At 40.9% G+C, this 10188-nt stretch overlaps 1 protein-coding gene across 3 annotated transcripts; it reads right to left on the bottom strand.

The window, feature by feature from the left end:
* Nucleotides 1-488: 488 nt before the first annotated feature.
* Nucleotides 489-9764, bottom strand: slc28a1 (solute carrier family 28 member 1). Of its 3 annotated transcripts, none has more exons than XM_086109623.1 (18): nt 9650-9764; nt 9324-9424; nt 9176-9252; nt 7437-7528; nt 7119-7308; nt 6906-7047; nt 6546-6659; nt 5449-5523; nt 5252-5332; nt 5054-5134; nt 4827-4952; nt 4330-4460; nt 4088-4256; nt 3810-4007; nt 3301-3382; nt 3104-3202; nt 2920-3025; nt 489-2186 (listed from the first exon to the last, which is right to left on the bottom strand). In XM_086109623.1, exons 1-18 carry the CDS (start codon nt 9651-9653, stop codon nt 2066-2068), a joined length of 1989 nt encoding a protein of 662 aa, XP_085965749.1. In that variant the 5' UTR covers nt 9654-9764; the 3' UTR covers nt 489-2065. The 3 variants fall into 3 exon arrangements, with proteins under 3 accessions (XP_085965749.1, XP_085965750.1, XP_085965751.1); XM_086109624.1 differs by having other exon boundaries at nt 9176-9249; XM_086109625.1 differs by lacking the exon at nt 489-2186 and having other exon boundaries at nt 2922-3025; nt 3104-3183.
* Nucleotides 9765-10188: the final 424 nt, after the last annotated feature.

Here is a 10188-nt window from a genome sequence, read left to right as displayed (position 1 = left end):
GCATGTTCATCTGTGTCGCAAAGTCTGTGCGCAGGGGCATCCTTTTTATTTTTAGCACAACTTGCAAATAAAATACACTGCAAATCTGAGCTTGCGCTGTTCCATTCAGCTTCATGAAGTCATACAATAGACACTTCATTAGGCACACCTGCATATATGCACACACACACACACACACAGTGGATAAAACAAATCAGTGATTGTAATTCTCAGGTGCAGGTATATCTAATGTTGTGCCAAGTGAGTGGATTTGTGTGCACAGAAATAATAAGTTATGTTCCGTGATTTCTGTTTCTGCTGTTTGCTTGCTTAAGGCAACAATCACATTTACGTTATGAGTTCCGTCATTTTAACCATGTTACGGTGCAGCTCATTGCTACGCAGAACAGCACATAGGCAGCTGGAACCCGAAAGCTGCTGATTCAGCTCCACGCTGTTATCTGCAGCCGACCCATGGACACATTGGGCAAAGTAGCAAAAAGAGCACATTCAGGATTTCACTCTTTATGTGAAGCTCAAGGACAACTTACTCAGTTTGAATATTTTGTACTTTTTTTTTCTTTTAAGATGAAGGACATCTTAAATGCTTCAACACTGCCATATATCTTGTTTCAGTTAATTAAAATTCCAAACAGAACTGGCATGGATGCATCAGGAATGTGTGCAATGGAATGATCAACAGGAGTCAGCAGTTGGCTTAAAAAAAAAAAAGTCACTTTTTCATTTTCATGGGAAGAAAAAAAACAAGTGGATAAGCATCAGATGGACGTGAAACATTTACAGTACTTCAGAGTGTGGTGACAAAAGGACAACATGCAATTGGCTCTAACGTGTATCGGAGCGAGTGAAAGCGAGACAGTACAAATGTTTATAAACTGTCACACCATGTCAAATTAATATATTTTCTATTTTTAATAAAAATCTAAAACATTTGTTTTTGAGTAAGATTCATATTTCAGTACACAGGGGTCATTATTGTTTTTTTTCAATGCTGTGCATCCCTATACATAAGCCATTAAAAATGTATGAATTGGATTTTGGGCTATTTACATTCATCCAACAGCTGATGCGTGAACGTTACCTGAGGTATTTTTCTTTTAACATTCAACAAGCTATAAAATTGAACTTCTTAATTCATTTACAATATAATACATGACAGTTAATACTGTATATCTATCTTAAAACATACTACAGTATGTATGCAATACACTTGGGGAAAAAAAAATCTAAATCTTCATCACTGTAGTTGTTTGATTTTCTCGTATGAATGTACGTCAATGGTAGTGCATATATATATATATATATATATATATATATATATATAAAGATGTTAAGTGAATGTCAAAAAGTCTACACCGATTTTTTTTGAATTAATTAAAGAAATAATGTGCACTTGAAACATACAACTCCCTTTTTTTTTGAAGGGGGAGTAAAACTAAAAAACTGAGACGTGGTTGCACAAGTGTGCACACCCTGTTCTTACTGCGACGTGTCTCTGTTCAGAATTAACCAAGCACATTCAAATTCATGTTAAATGGGAGTCAGCACACAACTGCCACCATTTCAAGTGCCTCTGAGTAACACCAAATAAACTTCGGTTGCCCTTGTAGGCTTTTCTTGACCCCTTATTTTTCCTTTCTAACGGAAGCCTGAGGGTTTTGTGCTCTCACAAATTACTTCAAATTGTTCATCATTCCCTCCACCTTGCCTCAGGCCCCACTTTGGTGTTCTTTTAGTGATGAGCAGTGTTGTGTTTGTGCCAAACATACCTTTTTGGGATGATGGACAATCTTGCTTCATTTTGTAACATCACAAAAACCCGGAATTTGAATTTGGACTGTGTAGACTTTTTACATCCACTATATGTACTGTATGTAAAAACAAGAGAGCTGAAAAAAGTGTTAAGTGCCTAAAAAGACTCAGTCATGTTGATTAAAGTCTCAAATTGAATTCCAGAAGGTAAACTTTGCAAAATATTTTCTTTTCCCAGCAGCTTTTAAATTTGTACAGACGTGGCAACCGATGGAACCTAACTACAATACAAGGATATACAAAAAGTCTTCCGTTACAAACAAAGTGCCTCCTGAGTGACACCGCAGCACTGACAGCATTTGGCCAGATACACGGTGGCATTTTTAACCGTGCTCCATGAGCCCTCGAATGAGATGCTCCCATTGTTGACAGCACTGGAAAAAAAGTTACATGACAAGTCAGTACATGGTCATCCGAATAGACACCTTACCACAATTAATTGCAGGGTCTGTCATCTAAGGGTACATCTTAGTATTTTGAATTGAAGTACTTGATTATAGTCGTCATGACCAGACATAAACAAGATACACAACATAGATAATCATAATAAATTGGTGCATCATAGAATTTTAAAAAATATTTCACTTTTTCAATTCAAGAAGTGAAACTTATATATATCCTATAGATTCACTACACACACTGGCACATATTTACGGATATATATTTATATTTTTTATGATGGACGAACAATCCAACCAATCAACGGACAGCATCATGTTTGGTCAATCGTAGGCCACACAAACAGTTGACAAACATTCACACTTATATTCCCACAAATGCACAATTGAAATGAGATTTAAACCCAGAAACTCAAAACAGTGAGGCGTACGTGCTAACCACTAGGCCCACTGCACTGGCCACCAGCATATCCAGATATTCATTTACTTCTCAGGAATGTTATAGATTGATTTCTTCATGATTGTCATGAAATGAGTACATTTCAAAACATTAAAAATTTCATTCTTGTACAACAAAACCAACGTTTATGTCATTTCCAACTAAAAGGCAATTCACCAAAAAAAGAATTCACTTTGGCAAAAAAAAAAAGAATGGCCGCATCATTTGGGCCTTAACTGTATATTCTTTCGATCTAAAGTCAAGGCCTACCTTCCAAAGAGGTCCATGCAGCAGGTCTGCACGTTTACGTCTGTGCCGTTGAAATCAGATTCACTGAACAACTTCACACAGTCGAACGGGGGAACGAATAGGATCCCTGAAGGGAGGGGAAAAAGGTAAGAGCAAAGCGCACGAGGATGATTTCTAAAGAAGCCGAAATGTAAGCGCAACCTACCCGCGATGCAAGCATTGACAAGCGAGACGCACGTGGCTGTGATCAAGGATCGCAACACCAGAACCGAGACATCGGTTCTTCTAGATGGGCATATAGAGGCTTTGATAAGAGAAAATGCTCTGTGTCAAACATCAGTACTGTGACAGGATGTTGGTGAATGATTAAAAAAAAAAAAAAAGACAATGGGATATAATCACCTAGGCCACCAATCATGACGCCAAGGGAGCTGAAATTGGCAAAGCCACAGAGAGCATAGGTGGAGATGATTTCGGATCGGACCTGAAAGAATAAGACATTTGTATAAAAAGAACAGACACTGAAAATTAGGCGCGGGGGGGGGGGCTAGCAAGCAATGTAGCTAGCCAGATAGCTAGCAAGGTAGCTAGCTAGCTAGATAGGTTTATATAGTGCATATCGTATCGCACGCCCTGTATCACAATACATATCAAATTATCTTTTATTGAAGAGATGCACACCCATAATGGAAATACAGTACACCCAAAAGAAAACAAACAACTGTTGTTCAAACCATTATCTCGTGATAGTTCAGTCCAGAGCAATTGGTTTTTGAGACCTACATTGGAGCCTTGAGATAAGTGGTACCTAATCTATGTCAAACGGAAGTCTTTTTTAATATAATGACATTCTTTTCCTTCAACGTGTGTGTGCACGCTTGTATGTGTGGAGAACTGCCACGTGTACTCACTGAAATCCACTGTCTTTCCCCGCCAATTACTGCATCTACTCCGTTGAGTCTGTTGCTCTTCAGTGTGGATAATTTCTCATAGGCCACAAATTCATTGAGGAACAGTTTGATGCCAATCAGCTCGGCGACGGTAAAACTCTCCTCAAACGGCACTCCCATCATGAAGGCCAGCGGCATGAAAACGTACGAGCACAGTAACTGGAACAGAGGCAAGATTTTGACATACCACTTCAGTAGCGGGCGGTGGATCGGCGTTTCTCCATTTTACAGTGGCATACCTGAAAGGTGACTTCGGGGTATCCCACCATGCCTCCAAGCCAGCTCAGAGCCTCGTTGATAAAGGCAAGAATGGCAAGGAAGGCGATGATATTCGCTGCGATGTTGGCAACCAAAGCGATGGAGGCTGACGCTCCGCTGCTGGCTGCCTCCAGAATGTTCCGTTCCTCTCTAGAGCATTGAGCAATGTGAAGGCGCACAAATCAACAGGCAAACAGCACCGAACCACATGATGGATACGCACCCACAAGCCACTTTGACAGTCTCCTCTGGTTTAAAGGGGCTCTCCTCCGTCTCTGGGAAGGACAGCTTGGAGAAGGCAAGTGCACAGGGAGCAGCCATGACCGAGGCTGATATTAAGGAGGATGCATCGATCTGCAACATAAAATCATTAAGAGTTCATTTAAACAGCTGCTTTTTTGCTTTGGCTTTTTTGATATATTTGTCCAATTAGATTTCAGTCTATGAGTGTTGCCATTTCCATCAAATCTGCCCATTTGGGCCTCCAGAAGCATTTGTGCTGACCAATGTAAATTTACGACAAAGTGAAGTGGAAATTCTGATATTTTTTTTCGAAATACATTATCCATGAACGCCGAAAATGTGTGCAAAGACCAAGACAAGGACAAAAATGCGGAAATAGCATCAAACTGTTTTTCATCTTTTCACTTTTATTGAATTTAACATGGCTAAAATAAGGCACACATTATTTGCATTTTTAAAAATGGTGTGTCTTTTTACCCCGAATGAGATGAATGCTCCCATAACGCTGCCTGCAATTGTGGCAAATCCTCCAGTCATAACAGCATGGATCTCAGATTTCGTCATGTCTTTTAAATAGGGCCGAATCAGCAGTGGCGCCTCTGTCTGATGCACACAAAAAAAAGTAAAGAACAAGCTGGTGAATAACTGTTAAAAAAATGTAATGCTGTAAAATCACAGAACATGCTAGTTCTTAAGAAAATTACCTGGCCAATAAAAATATTGCCTGCTACACTCAAAGTTTCTGTGGGAGAGGTTCCCATTGTTATCTGCATAATCCATGAGATCTGTGTGGGCAAAAAAAACAAAACAAAACAAAAAAAACATCATGTGGTTCGAAGTCCTGCGTCAGTGATTCGTCATGTAGCCCTTTCTGGCCTGTGAGATAGCACGTAAATGTTTACCTTCAGGATGAGCCACTGCATTAACCCCAGATAGTAAAGCACCGACATTATACTGCTGAAGAACACAACGATAGGCATTGCCTGAGGAAGACGGCGGTGGATACACATGTTAATATCGCCTATTATCAGCTGCATGCATGCGATCTTGTCCATGTGTACAAGTCATGAAATTGCACATCATTCGTAGGGCCACTGACTTGGAAGGCAAAGATCCCGTTGACCAAATCTCCGAAAACAAATGAAGATCCTGCTTTGGTATAGTCCAGGAAAATCTAAAATGTACAAAACAAACATTTTATGATGGTAATCACCAGTGGTGTTTGAACCCCATGATTGATCATTTCCAGTTCTGACTCACAGGACGCATTACAGCAACTCAGTAAAGATAGTGAGCGTAACTCAGCCCTAAAACAAATTATTATCAGAACATCCGCATGAGAACCCTCACATGACCCAAACATAAGGTTGAACTGCATTATAAAGCAGCCTTAGAGATTAACACATGATTCAGACTGTTAAACAAGCTTGTGACATGTATAGGATCAGGCCTGTACTGGTTAAATAACAGGGAGTTGAACCCATCATGGAGGAATGCTGTTTATCAAATATTATTGTCTTACCACATCACTTCCTAAATATAAAGTTGTGAGGATTGGTACTTTGAAAAGTCTGAACTATATTTTCAGCAAACCGGACATTATCTGGGCCCCTTCTGCTCTGCATGACTTGCCTACCTAGCATCAATAATATGCAGTCATGGAGAGAAACACTCAAGCACTGGCAATCAGTAAACTGAAGTAATGTTTGTCATTTTTCATCAAGGATAAAAAATATATATGGCTGTGAGTATTGCATTGTCTGTCTACATTGTTGCTGCACCATCTTTGGTCTCAACCTTAAAAGGTATATTTTATTCATTCATTCATTTTCTGAACCGCTTTAACCTCACTAAGGTCGCAGGGGGTGCTGAAGCCTATCCCAGCAGTAGGCAGGGGACAGCCTGAACCGGTTGCCAGCCAATCACAGGGCACACAGAGACGAACAACCAACCGTGCTCATAAAACCCACGCAGGAGAGTACATGCAAACTCCACATAGGAAGGTCAGAGCCGGAACCGAACCCACAGCCTCTGTACTGTGAGGTCGACGCGCTATCCACTGAACCACGGGCCGCCTATATTTTATTCAAAAAGCTAAATATAACTAAATTGTACCTGGACAGTGCTCTATACCATGCGAGGAAGCCTGTGTACCACATTCTGACAGTCAATGAAAGCGTGCAAAACTTGATGCACCTGCACTTGTCGTCCGAGCCACTGGAAAGCAATGAGTCCAGGCTCGGTTCTGATGACAAAAAGTCCGATGCAGAACTGCAACCCGAGGCCCCAAAACACAGGCCTCCAAGACACCTAAAAGTGAAGAGACAACATCACACTTCTTGATCACAAAGGTGGTGTCGCGCTATCTGTCAGGAAGCCGCCATAAAACGCCGTTGGAAGCAACTCTGCGAAACCCTCGGGATGATGCATGCACAACACCGAGCGATATCCAAAGTCTCAGCAAAACACATGAGAGATAAGTATAGAGATAAGGCACATTTCAAAATGGTCGCCATGGTAATTATCAATATAATCAATACAGAAATAAAAACTCACTGTTGTCCTATGGGCCGAGCAGAGGTACGTAAGCAGGATGAACATGCACACACCCCCGAAGGAAATAAGCTGCTCGGGACGCTGGCTCGTGTCTAGCACGAGCCACAGTGCCAGCAGGACCACTACAATCACGATGAAGACCCTGAAATACACAACGTTTCGTCAATCGGAGCCCATTGTGAGGGCAGCCCAGCGATCACAACATCCACTCACCATTTGAGCCATCTTAAGTTGGATTTGAAAAGACGTCCTACGGGTCGAAAACACTGACTGATGCTCTTTCCCTTGTACTTCTTGATAAGGTCATAGGACTTGGACACAAAAATCAAACTGGTGAGGACGACCAGGGCAGTGGCCCGCTCAAAATCCAAAACACAGGCTGCAATGAAGTATGCCAAATAACCTATGAGACAAAAAAAAAAAAAACCCTCAGACATTGGAGTTTCATGATGAACTGGTGAGAACTCACTTTAGGTCACTGATTCGAGGTGTTGGTGTAAAAGTTTTGAGAACCAACGTTTGTTACAGTACCTGCTCCGAGTATGCCCAGCAAAACGTACTTGAAGACTTTGGAGTGATTTTTCAAGTAATCCTCGGCGGCGTGAATCGGCTTGACTATTTGGCTAAAGAACAGAAGAAAACAGATTAAGACTGCGTTGCGCGTTCATTGACCACTTTCTTGAATGAGTTTCTTATTATTTAATACAGGCAATTGCATTTTAGGCACACATGCACTACTCATAAAAAGTTTGGGATTTTCTGTTTTAGTGTGAAATTTCAGGACAAAGCTGAACTGCGTTTTTCTACGATATGTGCGATTTCTTGTGCGACTGTGTATAGAGCACAGGTGTCAAACTCCGGCTCGTGAGGGATCGGGATTGTTATCAGGGCACTGCAGAGCTTGCTGATAAGGTGATCATTTGAATCAGGTGTGTTGGGGGAGGGAAACGTCCAATACATGCAGGATAGTGGCTCTCAAGGACCGGAGTTTGACACCTGAGGCTTCGAGGGTCACATAGTGTCATCAGCAAGTTGTAACAGAGCTACATAGAGACTAAGAGAGTCACAAAAAGGAAGCGGGTTTCCTTGTTCGAGAACAGCAAGTTGTGCAAAAAGTACCGGTACACTGAAAAAGAGTATTTACCGTATTTTCCACACTAAAAGGCGCACTCGATTATGAGGCGCACCTTCAATGAATGGCCTAGTTGGTCATTTTTTTCATATATTAGATGCACCGCATTATAAGACGCAATCTACAATGCATCCACTAGATGAAGCTACACTCAAGGAAATGCCAACGGAACACTACACTACACTACATCCTGATTTATATAGCGACGATCAGATGTCAGTAAAACTTACTTAATAAAGCAGCGACACAGTTCACTTGACCAACAGCAAGTTATAACATTGGCTTGTTAACATTGAACTCTCTTGCCGCTGCTCTATTTCCGTGTTCAACTGCGTAACTGATCGTTAAGTTTAAACTCAGCGTTGTAAGCATGTCTCTAGCAAGGAGCCATTTTGGGGTCGACATATTACCGTAATACACCATACACAAGGCGCATCGGATTTTAAGGCGCACTGTGAGCTTTTCAGAAAATGGAAGGCTTTTAGCGCCTTTTAGTGCGGAAAAGATGGTACTTGATAAAGCCTTTTGTGTCAGCTCCTGATTAGCAAACAGAAAGTTATGCAAAAGGTACACTGGAAAAAAAATGGGAGGGACATTGACTTAATAAAACCGATCTACTTATCTGACTTTTTTTACTAATACTATGCAAGTAAAAAGGACTTGGAATTTCAGCATGAAAAACGCCACTCCAAAATATTTTCAGTGAACTGAAATAGTTAACATTCAAAGGTTTAGAGGAGATCAAATGACATTCACCTGTAAATGCGATTGTGTATTTAAGGTTCATCCTGAAATTTCAGACAAAAGGTGAACATCATTAACTTGTTTTGAGTAGTGTATCAAAGTGTATTCAAACAGATTATACACTGAAAAAAAATGGTTGAATTTACCCAATTTTATTTCGGCAAGCATTTGCACATCATAAAATCATCTTCATACAATTTTAAGTTGATGTGTCGTATACTTAAAAAGTATATATGGATTCAGATGTTATTTTGTGCAACCACCTGACGAAATAAAAATGAGTAGATGCAGCACACCATTATTTTTTTCAGTGTACTGGAGTGTTTGTGACGTGTGGGACAAAGGAGATCAAAACATAGGCACACTGTGGTGCACCGAAATGAAACGGACAAACCTTAGATATGATCCCAGTCCCTCTCTAGACCGCTCCGTTTGCTCTTTGGTGTTGCTCTCATCGACTGTGATGTCCTGCTGAGTACGTTTTGTTCAATGACAATGAAACATGTTGTTACTTCCCCTCAAAAACGAACAATATCACATACCTCAATTTCAAACGCACGGTTGTACACTCCATTTCCAATGGCCACGTTTCCGTTTTCATTAGCCAAGCTTCCATTCTTGAGTTCAAATTGGTTTTTGTCCTCTGCAAAACACAAGCAACCTTCCGTTTGGTGCAAGCATGAACAATCAGGACGACAAACCAAGTTGCATTCGCAAGCCCATCGTGTGATGAAACCTTGCTCCAAAAAATAATAATAATAATAAAATAAATAAAAAATAGGGTCACTTCAAAATGTGGATAAAGAAAAGGCCAAGAGATGAGTGTGAAACAAACAGGTGGAAGAAAAAGCAAAAGCTAATGGCTTACTCATTGTGTGTGCTCCTCAACTTGGTTGCCAAATGCTGCGCTATCCAATACACTGCGGGGAAATATAGCCTACCCACTGTGAAATATCTTATCATTAACTGAGAGACGCACAAACTACTCCCAACCCTTGAGGCACAGAACAAAGGCGTGGATGAGGCCATAAACAGCTAGCTGTGATGGAACTCATATTCATTACTTTCCTCGAACCTGGATATAAACACAGTCAAAGACCTTTGAGTGAGTTCAAAGCAACAACTATGTCACAACAAGTGAATATATCAAAATTGCGCATCAGTGAAACATACGTTTAACACAATACGTACAGTGTAGTGTATAACACAAACGTCATGAAACAAGCTTGGTGTTGGTTGCCAGCCAATCATAGGGCACACAAACAACCATTCGCACTCACGATCACACCGAGAGACAATTTAGAGTCTTCCATGAACCTACCATGCATGTTTTGGGAATGTGGGAGGAAACCAGAGTACCCAGAGAAAACCCACGCAGGTGCGAGGAGAACATGCAACCTCCACACA

This window comes from Hippocampus guttulatus, chromosome 4 (assembly GCF_054856545.1).
Source record: "Hippocampus guttulatus isolate MCC_2025c chromosome 4, RoL_Hgut_1.0, whole genome shotgun sequence".
In the NCBI taxonomy this organism is placed as follows: Eukaryota; Metazoa; Chordata; class Actinopteri; order Syngnathiformes; family Syngnathidae; genus Hippocampus; species Hippocampus guttulatus.
This window is presented reverse-complemented; position numbering and strand designations above follow the sequence as displayed.